This window comes from Canis lupus, chromosome 20 (assembly GCF_003254725.2).
Source record: "Canis lupus dingo isolate Sandy chromosome 20, ASM325472v2, whole genome shotgun sequence".
NCBI lineage: Eukaryota > Metazoa > Chordata > Mammalia > Carnivora > Canidae > Canis > Canis lupus.
Window position 1 is genome coordinate 50,887,316 of NC_064262.1, and position 15,630 is coordinate 50,902,945.

The 15,630-nt window shown below is 54.6% G+C and overlaps 2 protein-coding genes across 4 annotated transcripts; both read left to right on the forward strand.

Annotated features, from left to right (window-relative positions):
* The first annotated feature begins 684 nt into the window (after positions 1 to 684).
* On the forward strand, positions 685 to 11,420 carry AP1M2 (adaptor related protein complex 1 subunit mu 2). 2 transcript variants are annotated; one of them, XM_025457516.3, is made up of 12 exons: positions 685 to 837; positions 2,097 to 2,253; positions 2,480 to 2,547; positions 3,983 to 4,113; positions 4,235 to 4,382; positions 4,475 to 4,601; positions 5,067 to 5,215; positions 5,298 to 5,369; positions 9,316 to 9,474; positions 10,020 to 10,145; positions 10,519 to 10,594; positions 11,012 to 11,420. In XM_025457516.3, exons 1-12 carry the CDS (start codon positions 796 to 798, stop codon positions 11,032 to 11,034), a joined length of 1,278 nt encoding a protein of 425 aa, XP_025313301.1. In that variant the 5' UTR covers positions 685 to 795; the 3' UTR covers positions 11,035 to 11,420. The 2 variants fall into 2 exon arrangements, with proteins under 2 accessions (XP_025313301.1, XP_025313302.1); XM_025457517.3 differs by having other exon boundaries at positions 686 to 837; positions 5,073 to 5,215.
* A 1,581-nt stretch (positions 11,421 to 13,001) lies between these two features.
* CDKN2D (cyclin dependent kinase inhibitor 2D) lies at positions 13,002 to 15,575 on the forward strand. Of its 2 annotated transcripts, XM_025457514.3 has the most exons (3): positions 13,002 to 13,151; positions 13,410 to 13,565; positions 14,613 to 15,575. In XM_025457514.3, exons 2-3 carry the CDS (start codon positions 13,425 to 13,427, stop codon positions 14,970 to 14,972), a joined length of 501 nt encoding a protein of 166 aa, XP_025313299.3. In that variant the 5' UTR covers positions 13,002 to 13,151; positions 13,410 to 13,424; the 3' UTR covers positions 14,973 to 15,575. The 2 variants fall into 2 exon arrangements, with proteins under 2 accessions (XP_025313299.3, XP_025313300.3); XM_025457515.3 differs by lacking the exon at positions 13,002 to 13,151 and having other exon boundaries at positions 13,194 to 13,565.
* The last annotated feature ends 55 nt before the right edge of the window (positions 15,576 to 15,630 follow it).

The window sequence follows — 15,630 nt, forward strand, 5'->3', positions numbered from 1 at the left end:
GAATAACATTAGGAATAAGAATAAAAGCAGCGACGTTTGTTCTGCTCAGAGTGCTACCCACAGTTCGTCATTAAAAAAATTTACTAGTCAGAAAATGTCTGAGTGAAAGAATAAATTAATTAGTAAATAGTTATTGAATGAATGAATGAATGCATGCATGCATGGTTTGGACAAATTTATTCTTTTCCCTCTCCTCCCCACGGGCCTGGAAATATTATTGAGTGCCCAGCGTGGGGCCCTGGGGACACAGATACGAACAGGGCAAAATCCTCCACTGGGGCTGACGTGCATGTGGGAGAGACAGAAGAAAAACAAGATGAGTGAATGAATGGGTGGATGGATGGGGAAGGATGGGTCAGTGGGTGGGTGAATGGGTGGGGGCTGAGTGGGTGGACGAATGGACGGTCAGGTGCGTGGAGGGACTGCTGGGTGGGTGGGTGCATAAATGGAGATGGGTGATGGGTGGGGGGATGAATGGGTGGGGGTGAGTGGGTCGAAGGCTGGCTGGCTGCTGGCTGGGTGGACCAATGGGTGGTTGGTCGGCCTGGAGACTCCTCCCATCCGCACTCCCGGGAGCAGAGGGAAAGTGAGGCGGGGCAGCTGGCCCCTCCGGAGCCCCGCCCTGCTGCAGTCCTCGCGTCGGCCGACAGCGCCGCTCACCTGCGCGCCTCCCCTTTAAGACGCTCTCACCTGGGCGCTCACCTGCGCGCGGGCGCTTCCGCAGGAAGAAGGAAGCAGCGCCGCCGTCGCCTCCCGGCGCTCGCTCCCCGCCTCCCGGGTCCGCCGGCCGCTACCATGTCCGCCTCGGCTGTCTTCATCCTCGACGTCAAGGGCAAGGTGGGCCGGGCGCGGGGGGTGTCGGGGGCAGGACAGGTGAGGCCGCGCGCCCCTGCGCCCGGGGGCGGCCCCTCCTCGCGGGCGGGGGGGCTCCAGAAAGCCCCGGGAGCGTGGGAACACCCCTCCCCCAATCCCGGGAAGTCCCGGCTCGAAGCCCACCTCCCCTGTTGCCCCTCAGCGCGCCGCGCGCGGGCAGGGCCTTTGCCTCTCGGAGCCTCAGTTTCCCTGTCCGGAAAAATGGGGAGAACGAGGTCCCCACCCGCTGGGAGTGACTGCAACTCGCTGAGCGTCGACTGCTTGGCCCTGTAGCCCCGCTGCAAACATTAGGGGTTCGGTCGGTCGGTCGGTTGAAAGGATTTTTATCACCCTCATCATCCACATGATTAATATTTGGGGAAGACGGCAGGGGCGGGAGACCCTCGTTCCCGTTTGGGGCTGCCTTGTCCCCTCCTGAAGTCCCCTCTCAAGCGCCTTGTCATTTCATATAAAAAACCACGGTGGTTGGGGACCCCTGGGAGGCTCAGCGGTTTGGTGCCTGCCTTCAGCCCAGGGCGTGATCCTGGAGACCCGAGATCGAGTCCCGCGTCGGGCTCCCTGCATGGAGCCTGCTTCTCCCTCCGCCTGTGTCTCTGCCTCTCTCTCTCTCTCTCTGTCTCTCATTAATAAATAAATAAAATCCTTAAAAATATATATAAATAAAAAACCAGGGTGGTGGTGAAAGCTCAAGTGCTTGAGGACGGGCTCTGCGAGGTCCTGGTTCTCAGCCCTGGACTAAACCACCCTAGGAGGTAGTACTGTTAGCATCCAGGGCTCACTGCCTGCCAGCCGGCGGCTCTGTGCGATGTATGATCTCTCTTTCTATAATCTTTTTTTTTTTTTTTTTTTTTGCCTCCTTCCCCCTCCTCTCCCCTCCCCATCCCCTGATTTCCGCACCTCTTAGAGACCTGGTTCACACCTGCCTTTCTCCAGCTTTCAAATGAAGATAGTGCTGGTGCCCGCCCCACAGGTTGTAGTGAGGACATAATCAGTTAGCAAACACCCAGTCTTTGGTAGGACGCGGCCTGGTCCTCAGTGAGGACCCTGGATACGTTGCCCTGGTCACACACCCGTTTTACAGAGGAGGAAACTGAGGCAGAGAGCAGCAGAGTCTTGCCCTTGCCTGTCAGCCAGGGAGTAGAGTCAGAACCAGGCCCTCTGACGCCCCTGGATGAAGGGTCCCGGATTCCAGCCGTGACCAGGCCTTCTCTGCTCACCCTTAGCCCCTAATCAGCCGCAACTACAAGGGCGACGTGGCCATGAGTGAGATTGAGCACTTCATGCCTCTGCTCATGCAGCGGGAAGAGGAGGGCGCCCTGGCCCCCCTACTGAGCCATGGCCGGGTGCATTTTCTGTGGATCAAACATAGCAACCTCTACTGTATCCAGCCCCCAGCTGGGATCCTGGAGGCCTGGGGTGGTAGCAGCTTGGGCCCAGAGAGAGTAGACTGAGGGCAGAAGTTGCACAGCACATCAGGGGCTCGGGTTGGGGTGGAGGGGATGGACAGAAATGAGGTGAGGGTGGGGGGACAGCCAGAGGATTTAGGATCTGGGCTCCATTTGAGACCTCCAAAACGGCACCTTTTCCTTAACTTTGCTGCACATAGTGGTGGCTACCACGCTGAAGAATGCCAACGCCTCCCTCGTGTACTCCTTCCTCTACAAGACGGTGGAGGTAGGTTCTGGCTTCCCGTTGGCCAGCTGGTTTGTCTGTCCACCCCCCTCCACCCCATTTGCTCTTCTCTTTCAGGATCCATCTCTCCTAGGAAGCTTCCCCTGACCTCCATTGAAACTCCATCTCTGTGTTCTCATTAGCTGCTAAGGGATCATCTCTCCCTATAGGGCAAGGACCAAGCAGGTCTTCAAGAGGGTGCACTGCTCAATCCTGGGCCAGAGAATACTGGGTTGCAGTCCCAGCCCCCTACTCTTCCTGGCTGTGTGACCTTGAGCAAGTCACTTCTCTCAGTGTCTAAACTGAGGGTTACAACAAGTCCCACCTTGGGGTGTTGTACAAATTAGTCAAATTCATATTTATGAGTGCTTCAAACAGGGGCTTAGTACACAGTGAGTGCTCAGTAAAGGTTTGGTGGTGGTGTTAGCGTTAGCACGGCTAGAGAATCTTATAATAATTTGAGTGCTTGCTAAATTGCATTCTCAGTGACCGAGAAAGTGCTCAGTAAATACTTTACAACAAACAAGGAATATGTATTGATTTGTCTCCTGCCAGGCGAAGAGGGGACACAGCTATGCACAAGGCAGGTGCAGTCCCTGCCTGTCCCGAGGAGTTAAAGGGCATGAAGGAGATTGAACAGGACATCATGAGAACCAGTGACTAGGGTGCTAGTCTCACTGTGATACTCAGAGGGGAGGAGGGATGTAGTGGCTTCACTGGGGAGGTGACATTTGAGCTGAGGCCTGAATGACAAGGAGTCCATTGTGAGAAGATTGTCCCAGGCATAGGGGACGGCATATGCAAAGAGGTGAGAACGGAAGGCAGGCCAGTGGGGCCGGAGCAGAATGAAGGATGGAGGGTTTCTCAAACTGTCAGATGACTGATAGGTTCTCTGCTGTGGTTTAGCCTACAAAACTCCCAGAGGCTCTGAACTTGGGGACCCAAACCCTTAAAGCCCTGTGAATTCAGGGGTTCCACGAACTTAGACGTATTTCTGTATAACAGATTTCCTTGGCCATCTCATATATTTTATGCATTAAAACCCTTCTGTAAACAGCACCAGATACACAGCATTCCGTGGTCCACAGGAAAGAAAAGAAACGAAAAGAAAAAGTCTCTAAGCCCTTCTAATCCCTCCTCCAGGAAGGCTTCCTGGACCTCCCTGCCTCTGGCTTCCTACTTTGTGGTTTCCTCATTTTCACACTCTACATGTTGTATTTCTCTTGGTCCCATTACCGGTCCATTTCCCCCACTAGACTGTTCCATGAGACCACGGACACTGTTGGTTGTGCTCACCATTAATGTCCCAGCGTTTGGTAGATAGTAGGCACTCAATAGTTGCTTGGTGGATTGCTGGCTGGCTGAGTGGGGCCCCAGCCCGTCGTATGGCTGTACCACAGCCACGCCTCTACTGGTGTGTGTTTCCCTGCACCCCCAGGTTTTCTCTGAGTACTTCAAGGAGCTGGAGGAGGAGAGCATCCGAGACAACTTCGTCATCGTCTACGAGCTGCTGGATGAGCTCATGGACTTTGGCTTCCCACAGACCACGGACAGCAAGATCCTGCAAGAGTGAGTGGGCCCTGGGGGCAGCCCCAGGGTGAGCCACTGATGGAAGGAACTTGGGGGGGGGGGGAGAGGAGAGGGGAGTGTCCCTGGGTCCAGCTGCTAGTCACCCCCACCCTCCTGACAGGTACATCACGCAGCAGGGCAACAAGCTGGTGACTGGCAAATCCCGGGTGCCACCCACTGTCACCAATGCCGTGTCCTGGCGCTCTGAGGGCCTCAAGTACAAGAAGAATGAGGTCTTCATCGATGTCATAGAGTCTGTCAACCTGCTGGTGAGCCCGCACTCCTTCCGTGGCCTGGGGGGCAGGAGAGGAGGCCCGATGATGCTCCTTGACACCCCTCCCCCCCATATGTGCATTTTCAGGTCAATGCCAATGGCAGCGTCCTTCTGAGCGAGATCGTGGGCACCATCAAGCTCAAGGTGTTTCTGTCGGGAATGCCAGAGCTGCGGCTTGGCCTCAACGACCGCGTCCTGTTTGAGCTCACTGGCCGTAAGCATCTGGAGGGGGATGCACGAGGGAGCCCACCCTGCCCCTCCTGGGGACCCAGAGAATGCCAGCCGGTTTTCCACTCGGCACTGGAGCGCCCTCTGCTGGTCCTGGCCGGTGCTGCAGCTGCTGGCTCCGCGGCGCCCACAGGGCTTCATTGTTGGGTGCCTGGTCCACGCACCGGGAGGGGGGAGGCAAATCTCTGTCCCCGTGGAGCTGACATTCCAGTGGGCGTAGGAGGCGGAATAGCATCACATTTAAAAACCTGGCAGCAAGAGCCAGATTCCCTGAGTTCAGATCCTAGCTCTGCCCCTGGCCGGCTGGGCGGCCCTAGGCCTGCTCCTCATCCTTCCTGGGACTCAGTCTCCTTACCTGTGCGATGCAGGTAACAGTGCCTGGGAGGCGGGAAAGGCGGGGCTAGAGACCCTATCCCAGGCCTCCAGGGTCACCCACCCACTCGGCTCCGAGTTTCAGGGAGCAAGAACAAGTCCGTGGAGCTGGAGGACGTGAAATTCCACCAGTGCGTGCGGCTCTCTCGCTTTGACAATGACCGCACTATCTCCTTCATCCCGCCCGACGGCGACTTCGAGCTCATGTCCTACCGTCTGAGCACCCAGGTGAAGCAGGGTAAAGCCCCACTGCAAGGGGCGAAGGCCGACCCCCAGAACCTCCAAGAACTTCCTCTTCTGCTGTCTGCAGGTCAAGCCATTGATCTGGATTGAGTCCGTCATTGAGAAATTCTCCCACAGCCGCGTGGAGATCATGGTCAAGGTAGGCCCAGGGGAGCAACACTCAGCGCTTGATCTGCCAGCTCTCACGTCCTCCCTGGCTCCCCATCGCCCTCCAGCCACGCTGGTCTCCCCGGTTGTTCTCACGCACGTCAGGCACAGTTCCCTGAAGGGGCATTGCACTGGCTGTTCCTTCTACCTGAGTTGCTTTTCCAGCAGCAGGCTCACAGCCTGGACTCCCACCCTCTCCCGCCCCCTCTGGTCTCTGCTCTACTGACCATCACAACTACTTCTCTCCTGTGTGGATTTCTTTTCCACACAGCAGACACATAGCAGGTTCTCAATACTGTCTAAATGATGGACAAAGTATTAGCTGTCCCTATTATGATTTTAACTGAGCCTCTTACCTTGTAAGGGAACTAAGGGACAGGAGGGAAGAAATAAAAGATATGCTGTCCTCAAGGAGCTTGAGGCCAGCTGGAGAGACAGACAAACCTTCAGCAAGGTAGATCCCTAATCTGCCCACTTCACACTCCCTCCACTGCATATGCCCTGGTCTCCCAGCTCCTGCCTTTACCCACACCGCTGCCAACTGTCTATTCCTTTACAGGGCACCTATGAGCATCAGTCTGGCTGTGTCTCTCTTCTGCCTGGAACTTTCCATGGCTCCCACTTCACTGAGAGTAAAAGCCAAAGTCCTGGCAGCCCACAAGGCCCCGTGACAGTCTTCCCTGTCACCTCCCTACCTTTTTTTTTTTTTTAAGATTTGATTGATTGATTGATTGATTGATTGATTTATGAGAGACAGAGAGAGGCAGAGACATAGGCAGAGGGAGAAGCAGGCTCTTCGAGGGGAGCCTATGCAGAACTTGATCTGAGCTGAAGGTATGTGCTTAACCACTGAGCCACCCAGGTGCCTCTCACCTCCCTATCTTTACCTCTTTCCTCTGTCTTCCTCCCTCACTCCATTTCAGCTATATCGGCTTTCTCTATTCACACCAAGCAAGGTCATACCTCAGGACCTTTGCACTGGCTATTCCCTTTCTTTGGATCATACCACCTCCTTGTCCCAGGTACCCCACATGGCTCCTTCCCTCATCCCCTTCAGCTTTTTAGCTAAATGTCACCTCCTGAGAGTCCTTTCCTGATTTCCCTATTTAAAATTGCAACCCCTTATCATTCCCCACCTCCCTCTCTGCTCTATTTTTTCCCCTATGACTTAACACCAACTGACATGTTTTACCTATTAACTTTCTTTTATTTAAAAAAGATTTTATTTATTTATTCCTGAGAGACACACAGAGAGAGGCAGAGACATAGTCAGAGGGAGAAGCAGGCTCCTTGCAGGGAGCCCAATGTGGGACTCCATCCCGGATCCCAGGATCACACCCTGAGCCAAAGGCAGACGTTCAACTGCTGAGCCACCCAGGCATCCCTACTTATCTACTTTCATATCAAATTATATATATACATACATAATATTTATGTGGTTTAAAGAAAGTACTCAGCAGGGATCCCTGGGTGGCGCAGCGGTTTGGCGCCTGCCTTTGGCCCAGGGCGTGATCCTGGAGACCCGGGATCGAATCCCATGTCGGGCTCCTGGTGCATGGAGCCTGCATCTCCCTCTGCCTGTGTCTCTGCCTCTCTCTCTCTCTGTGTGACTATCATAAATAAATAAAATTAAAAAAAAAAAAAAAAAGAAAGTACTCAGCATATTCAAATGTGCTTGACCACAGACTCTGAGCCCCCACATGGCCCTCCCCCAATTATTGCTCACCCCTTCCCCAGAGGTAATCATGATCTTCAATTTTATGTAAATAATTTCTTTGCCTTTCTTTATAATTGTGCCATCCATATTTTTTAAAAGATCTTTTTATTTTTTAATCTTTAAAGATTTTATTTATTTATTCATGATAGACCCACAGAGAAAGGCAGAGACACAGACAGAGGGAGAAGCAGCCTCCCAGCAGGGATCCCAATGTGGGACTTGATCCCGATCCCAGGATCACACCATGAGCCAAAGGCAGACGCTCAACTGCTGAGCCACCCAGGCATCCCTCACTTTTTATTTTTATCTTTAAGTTTTATTTTTAAGCAATCTTTACACCCATTATGGGGCTCAATCTCACAATCCCAAGATCAAGAGTTGCACGCACCACTGACTGAGCCAGCCAGGCGCCCTGCCACCCACATTTTTACCATAAATATTTTGTTCTGCTGGTTTCCGATCCTATCAGTGAACTGACTTGCTTTGTGTAAGATTGATTTTTTTTCAAAGATTTTATTTATTCATGAGAAACACACAGAGAGAGGCAGAGACATAGGCAGAGGGAGAAGCAAGCTCCTCACAGGGAGCTGGATCTGGGACTCGATCCCAGGACCCTGGGATCACGACCTAAGCCAAAGGCAGATGCTCAACCTCTGAGCCACCCAGGCGTCCCTGTGTAAGACTGACTTGAACACAAGTCACAGGAACTGTACCTATGGCCCTTTTTATAGCTGTAGAATATTCCACCATGGGGATCTTTTCCAACTATCCCTTCTCCTGCGGGAGTTGTCCTAATTCTTGGCTCCTCTAGTTGTTGCCATGAACAGCTCTGTGCATGTCTCCCAGTGTCCCAAAGAGCTCCTACACAACTTAGAGTGAGCCCTCTTTTACAGATGGGTAAGGTGAGGTTTGGAGGGATGAAGATGCCACCATCTAGCAAGGGCAGGAAGCTACTTTGAACTTAGGTCTGCTTGGCTCAAGAGTCTGTGTTTTTATTATGTATTTTTATTTTTTAAAGATTTTATTTGAGATAGAGAGTGAGAGACTGAGCTTGGGGTGGAGGTGGCTACACAGGGAGAAGGAGCCTGCTGAGCAAGGAGCCTGACACGGGTTCCATCCCAGGACCCCAGGCTCATGACCTGAGACAAAGGCAGATGCTTAACCCACTGAGCCACCCAGGTGCCCCAAGAGTCTGTGTTTTTATATTTGACCTTGTTCCCTGGTTTTGGGGTGTCAGGGAAGTTGGACTGCAGGGTGAATGGTCACCAGGCAGGGTCTTGACACCCCTCAATGTCCCCATCGCTGTGCGCAGGGAAAAGGGGAAGGGGCTGTTAATACTGGTGCTTCCCGGAAAGAATATCCCTTCTGGTTTATTTCTAGGTCCTCTGCCCCGATCCCACCTCTCAGATATCCCTCCCCAAATTCATCAGTAGTAGTAATCATAATGCTAGCACATAGAACACTTAAAATCCCTGTGTTCAAAGTTTGTCTCGTGTCATGTGCTAGATACAGATAAGGTAACTTGTTCATTTATTTGTAAGGAAGGCCAGCGATGGTTGACAACACAAATTCGACTCAAGTCCCTGCTGTGCCAGGTACCAGCTTACTGTCTCGCACAAAGTGCCTCAGTCTCCTCATCTGTAAAATGGACCTTAGGGATGGGGAATTAGTGAGAGGGCCAAGTAGTTGGCTCAGGGCCCAGCACGTTAGGGGCTTTTTTTTTTTTTTTTTTTTTAAAGATTTTATTTATTTATGAGAGACACAGACAGAGGCAGAGACACAGGCAGAGGGAGAAGCAGGCTCCACGCAGGGAGCCCGATGTGGGACTCGATCCTGGGACTCCAGGATCATGCCCTGGGCCAAAGGCAGGCAGTCAACTGCTGAGCCACCCAGGCCTCCCGTAGGGGGTCATTAAATGCCCATTATCAAATAAAAACTCCTCTGTGATGGGCAGTGTTGGCACTTTGGGCCAGGCAAAGGCGTAGGATGCTTTCCAAAAGGAAAGTCACTAAGAACAGAGCCTCTGAAGTCTCCTGTGGGTGTGACCCCCCAGCCCGGCCACCTGTTGGCTGTGCATCTCCAGGCAAATGCCTCAGCGTCCCTGTGGTCTCCATTTCCTCTTCTGTAAAATGGGCAGGATGACCGTTCCCACTTCAGGTTGCTGAATATTTGCAGAATGCAAGAGTGAATTCTTCACACCCCATACCCTCTCCACTAACAGGCCAAGGGGCAGTTTAAGAAGCAGTCAGTGGCCAATGGTGTGGAGATATCTGTGCCCGTCCCCAGCGATGCCGACTCCCCTCGCTTCAAGACCAGTGTAGGCAGTGCCAAGTACGTGCCGGAAAAGAATGTCGTTATTTGGAGTATTAAGTCTTTCCCGGTGAGTACAGGGATGGGTGTGGGATCTGAGGGACCTGCCCCTGTGGCTTGCAAGCAAGGCAGAGAATAAATCAGAGACCTGTGTGTGTGCACAGGGTTATCTTTTGAGGGTAATAAGGCTGGAAAGCAGGCCAGCATGGTGGTTAAGCGCCCCGCCTCCCAGGTCTTAAGGAAACCAGTCCTGGGGTTCAGGTTCTCCACCCTTTCCTCTGTGAGCTAGACAGCCTTGGGAAACCCACTTCCCTTCATGGAGCCTCTGTCTGCCATCTGTGAAATAGGACCACTCTTCCTTGGGCTGCTTGCTGCAGGATTTGGTCAGTCCTTGTAATCTGGGAGGGTCCATCAGGGCCTGGAAAGTGGGGGATGACCATTAGAAGCTCTCAGAGCAGGCTTTATAGATAGAAGCTTCAGCTGTGTCTCAGCCATGAGCCTTTCATTTCTGGTCTGAAATGGTCAAGGAACAGAGCCGGCACTGGGGGCTGCCGTGAGGATGGTCTGGGGCACACAGAGGCCTTTGGTGTGTCTGATGCGCCCATGTGCCCTCAGGGGGGCAAGGAGTACCTGATGCGTGCCCACTTTGGCCTCCCCAGCGTGGAGAAGGAGGAGGTGGAGGGCCGGCCCCCGATTGGGGTCAAGTTTGAGATCCCCTATTTCACCGTCTCTGGGATCCAGGTGAGTGTAGCGAGCCGGTGTCTTCTCTCTTTGGCCTCAGTGGCTTTCCCATTCTCTTGTCCCTTGGCTTGGGTCACTTCTGCTTCCTGGCCTGGGTGACCTCTCCTCTGTAGCCGGCTTGTGCCACTTGTTTCCCCAAAACCACGTTGTGTCTATTCCCTTACACTGTGCCATCTCTTTCCCAGCGTCCTGGACTGTCTCCCTGCTCCCCTCTTCCCACAGCCCATGTCATGCCTTTGCCCCAACCCATCACCTCATTATTCACAGACTGTGTCATCCTATTCCCTCCCCCATCAATTGTGTTACATATGGTTCTCTCACCACAGCCAGTCTCTCTCCACAACCTGGGCCACCTCTCTTCATTCCCTTTCAGGTCCGATACATGAAGATCATTGAGAAAAGCGGTTACCAGGCCCTGCCATGGGTTCGCTATATCACCCAAAGTGGCGGTAAGGCAGACGGTGGGGTCAAGGAAATCAAGAGGATGGTCTCGGGGCTTTGATCACACTCTGGCTTGGAGGGCACCCATATTCAGCAGGCCTGGCCTCAGGCCTACCCTGTCTTTATCACCATGCCAGCTGGGCTTCAGTTTGCCCATCTTCAAAATGGGGGCAGTTGCCAGTTCTAAGGTACTGATAGAGTTTGGACAAGGGACTGAACGCACAGCACTCAATCTGTACCCAGAAAGGAGCTGCTTGTTGCTATGGTTACTATCCCTGTGTTGAACCCCATTCTTAGCCTTGTTATGTACCCATGGGGTTGATCATGAGCACTAGGGTGGGGATGGATTAAATGGGGGGGGGTAGGTTCCCCTCTCTTCTCTTTCCCCAACTCTGAGATGGTCTCTGCTCCTTGTTTCCTGGCAGATTATCAACTTCGTACCAGCTAGGAGAGAGAAGAGGTGGGGACTTGGACATGGGGCCTTCCCTCTCCCTGGGCTGGGCAGTCGACTTGAGAGGGAGGAAGATGGGGGATGTGTGTGAGGGAAGGCCCCCGACTTAGCAGTTTCTGCTCCTGGCTTCCTCCCTGCCTTTCCCTCAATCCACAGGCTGGGAGGAACTGGCCTGCCTCCCCCACCTCCCTCTTGCCTCGGGGCTCCTCCCTCCTACAGTTTTATATGAAGAAATAGAGGAGGGCCTCAAAGCCCCCCTCATGAGTGCCTTCTTGCAGTGACCTGCCTTAGGGGTATTGGGGCCTCTCCTTCACAGCTACTGAGCCCAGAGGCCATGCTGGCCCACCTGGAGTTTTAGGATGGTATTAAAAAGAATGAATCTAGCTGCTGTGTATATTCTTGGCTGGGGACTGGGGATGCCAGGGACACCCCTGAAGTGCTGGGACAGGAGTGGGCAATGCATATCCATTTCTCAGCCCTAGTCCTGGCTGGTCTGTGGCAGTGCAGTTGCCCCTCTCCCCCTTGCTCCTTGGGCCCCAGGCCCAACCGGCTCCAACCGGGCTCTCACACCATCAGTTCCCCTTGCAGCAGCCAGAGGGCGCCTCTTAACTGCTAAGTCCTAGGTCTTGGCTCTCTCAGATCCCTCCCAGGGCTCCCGTGTTAAAACTAAAAACTCAAGGGCTAGTGGCTTATTGCGGTCCACAAGCCTGATGTGCACTACCCCTCCCTCCACTTACCGGTCCTCACCTCCTCCCACTCTCCCCATTTAGTCCTCAGGGCTTGCTTTTTCTAAAAAAGTTTATTTATTTATTCATGAGAGACACAGAGAGAGAGAGGGGCAGAGACACATGCAGAGGAAGAAGCAAACTCCATGTAAAGAGCCTGATGTGGGACTTGATCCCGGGAATCCGGGATCCTGCCCTGAGCCAAAGGCAGATGCTCAACCGCTGAGCCACCCAGGGGTCCCAGTCCTCAGCGCTTCTGCTCCTGGGCCACTGCATCCATAACACCCTTCACCTGGCGTGCTTTCCCCCAGATAGTCACATGGCTCCTTCCCTCACCTGCAAGTCGCACATGTCACCTCCTCGGGGAGGCCCTGCCTGACCTCCCTATTTCAACGGCCTTCCTTTCCCAAGAGACTTTCGCTTACCTGTTTTATCACCTTCGGAGCGTTTACCGCTCCGCAAAGATTTAATTTCTGTCTTCTCCCAACCCAAATGATGGGGGGGGGGGGGGTCCTGCAGCGGGAGCCACCGGGCTGCCTCGCTCTCCAGTTCGGCGCCTAGTACACAGAGGGTGCTCGCTAAGTGAATGCAGGCACCTGTAAGAGCCGCCTCGGACCTCGCCTCTCGCCTCCCAGGCTCGTCCACGTGGCGGCTGCAGCTTGCAGCGGCGAGTTTTGTCCTCGCCCTGGCAAGTGCCAGGTTTGGTTCAGTCTGAGCCAGACCGTGATTCTTTCTCACCCACCCCAACCGCCCCCCACCCCGTTTTATTTTCTCGACGGCGCTTAACCCTACCTAAAATTACGCAGTTGCCCTTATGTGCGCGCCCCAGCGCCCGGAAGGCTTCCAGCACGCGGTGGGGGAGCGAATGAAATAATGCGCTGTGCCCAAAGGGCTAATAAATCCTTATCGCGTGACCGGATGGTGAAACCCCGGCCCGAGCTGCCCCAGCCCTGCCTCCCTTCCTCCCAGAGGTGCCGAGGCTCGGGAGCAGCCCGCGTTACCCTGCCCCTGACCTTTCTCCCGCGGGTCAGTTAAACCGGCTCCCTTTCCCGCCCGCCTGGCGAGTTTGAAAACCGAAAACCCCGCCATTGCCGGCGGTCCACCGGTCGCCGGCGGCTCGGCCAATCAGGAGCGGCGCCGCCCATGCCGGAGGGCCGAGCTCCCCCGGCGACGCGTGGCCATTGGCTGCGCTGCCCGGGTGGGCGGGGCGCCGCCGGGTCGCGCGCGGGGCAGTGCTGCTGGGCTACAGTGTAGCGAGTTCGTAAGAAAACAAATCTGCAGCGTTCGGGGCGGGGCCTCGCGCGCGCTGGCTCCGCCCCCTGGCGGCCGGCTCGGCGGCGACGGCGTAGCAGGCTCAGAACAGACCCCGCCCGTCGAGGAGGAGGGAGGGTGAGTTGGGGGGAGACCCGGCCCCCAAGGGGCGGGCGCCGGCCCGGGCGGGCGGCGGAGGGTTGGGCCGGGCTCCCAGCCCCCGGGGACCCGCTGGCCGGCAGGGGGAGGAGCCCGGGGAGGGCGGGGGTCGCGCCCGAGTGCAGACTGGGAGCCGGGCGGGGAGCCTCGCACAGGCCAGGTGCGCCTCGGAGGGGATCTTCGGGCCGGCGTCTTCCCCGCGTTGACCGCGCCGGGGTGGGGCGGGGGGCTTTGCAGGCTGCCAGTGTCGACATGCTGCTGGAGGAGGTCCGCGCCGGCGACCGGCTGAGCGGGGCCGCGGCCCGAGGCGACGTGCAGGAGGTGCGCCGCCTTCTGCACCGCGAGCTGGTGCACCCCGACGCCCTGAACCGCTTCGGCAAGACGGCGCTGCAGGTGAGGCCCGGCCGGCCCGGGGCGAGGGCGGGGCGGGGACCCCACACCCTTTCCCTTAGGTCTCCGGGCCGCCCGTCGTGGTGGCAGACTGGGGATCCGGTCCTTTTTTTCCTGGGTAGGTGTTGCTCCCTGATGTCCGTATTCATGGGTGGGGGGTGGATGGGTTAGGTTGGGGGAGGGGAGGACTTTGCATCTTCTCTGGACGATTTCTTATTCTCTGGGTGCGGAGGATTCAGTTTCTCGGGGGAGGTTCTTATTCCGTGGTGTGAGTTCAGCTTCCTTGGGTCCTGGTTTCATAGGGATGGCTCTTGTTTCTTGGAGCTTCTGTGGGGGGATCCAATCACTGGAAGGAAGGATTCATGTTTCCAGGGGATCCCCATTTTCTGGAGAGTTCTCTGAGAGGTATCCAGTTATTTGGGGAGATCTCAATTTCTGGGTTGGTTTTTTTCCCCCAGATTGCTGGTATATTAAGGGAAGTCCTGATGGGGGCACAGTTACAGATGGCATGGGCGTCCTTATTCCTTGGGGGCCATTTTACAGCGGAACCCCATTTCTTAAGGGAGTCAAGTACCCTGGGAGCATCCTCATTATATGAGAGGAGCTATTAATTGGAGAAGGGGGTTTCAAATTCTCTGGGCATCTTATTTACCTTGAGTAGGCAAGTTCCTTGGGGGCAGTTTTCATTCTATAAGGTCTATTTCCCCGGGGGGGGGGGTTGTCATATTTCCTAATGATTTCCCGTATGGGTTGGGGCAAGTGTCTGATTCCTTGGTGAGGGTCTTAAGTTCCCTGAAATTTTTCATAGAGGCTATTCCCTAGTTGATCATCTTATCCTTAGGTGATGACCAGTTTCTTGGGGGTTCCTATTTCCAGGAGATACCTTTCTCTGGGGTATCAAACAGCTGTCTGAGAGCTTGTGTTCCCTGGGGCTTCCCCATTCTTGAGAAGACCTCTAGTGTTCCCTATTCTTGCATGACCCCTCTCTTCAGTGACTCCTTTTCAAGGAACCTCTCCCTTGAAGGCCCCTTACTCTGTGCCCCCACACAGGTCATGATGTTTGGCAGCCCCACCATTGCCTTGGAGCTCCTCAAGCAAGGTGCCAGCCCCAATGTCCAGGATGCCACCGGCACTACTCCAGCCCATGATGCAGCACGCACTGGATTCCTGGACACTCTGAAAGTTTTGGTAGAGCATGGTGCTGATGTCAATGCTCCCGATGGCACTGGGGCACTCCCCATCCATCTGGCAGTGCGAGAGGGCCACACAGCTGTGGTCAGCTTCCTGGCTACTGAGTCTGATCTCCATCACAGGGATGCCAGGGGGCTCACACCCCTGGAGCTGGCACAGGGGATAGGAGCTCAGGATCTCATGGACATACTGCAGGGGCACACTGTGGTACTGCTGTGACCTGGGGCCACCCCCTCCAGCAACAGGACCCAGCGAGGTTCTATGTTAAAAGAGGAGAGAAGAAACACTTTCTTCTTTCACTCCTGCCCACCGTCGAAAGGGAAGGGGCACCAGTTTGTGGCTTGTTGGTGTTGATTTGCGGGGTGTGTGTGTTTGAGGGGTATTTCTCAATTTGTTTTTCTCACCCCTTTTGATGTGTTGAGCAGAGAAGGGCTCCTGCAGACATCAGCCATCTAAACGGTTCAGTTTTCTCTGCGCCTCAGATTGCTGGGGCTGCAAACGCCCAAGGGCAGAGCATTTAAAGCCCCAGCCCGAGTGAGGTCATCGCTTCCAGGGCTCCTGGAACCTGGCGACCTTGGCTGGCTGTACCCAGAGAGAGACCTCAAGTGTGCACACTGCTTTCAGGCATGGGGGAGGGGGGGAGTGTTTCAAATCAATAAAAGGGTAGTATCAGTTCATTCATATTTTGTTGGAAGCTTGTTTTCCAGTCTCTTGTACAGCGTTTAAAAAAAAGAGATTCTATTTATTAAGCTTTGTGGAAAAAAAATTGTTGTGTGATAACTTAATGTTTTTACCCATTAAATTAAGACTTGTGCATGATCACAGAGCTGGTGGCTTTTGATTTTTGAGTCTGCGATGGAGTGTCGCGCGTCCAGTA

Bases quoted from the DNA above. Each gene is read 5' to 3' on its own strand.
- CDKN2D (XM_025457514.3), top strand. From the start codon at position 13,425: ATGCTGCTGGAGGAGGTCCGCGCCGGCGACCGGCTGAGCGGGGCCGCG. The intron at 13,566-14,612 runs GTGAGGCCCGGC...GCCCCCACACAG, and splicing joins TCGGCAAGACGGCGCTGCAG to GTCATGATGTTTGGCAGCCC.
- AP1M2 (XM_025457516.3), top strand. From the start codon at position 796: ATGTCCGCCTCGGCTGTCTTCATCCTCGACGTCAAGGGCAAG. The intron at 5,216-5,297 runs GTGAAGCAGGGT...TGCTGTCTGCAG, and splicing joins CCTACCGTCTGAGCACCCAG to GTCAAGCCATTGATCTGGAT. The intron at 10,146-10,518 runs GTGAGTGTAGCG...ATTCCCTTTCAG, and splicing joins TCACCGTCTCTGGGATCCAG to GTCCGATACATGAAGATCAT.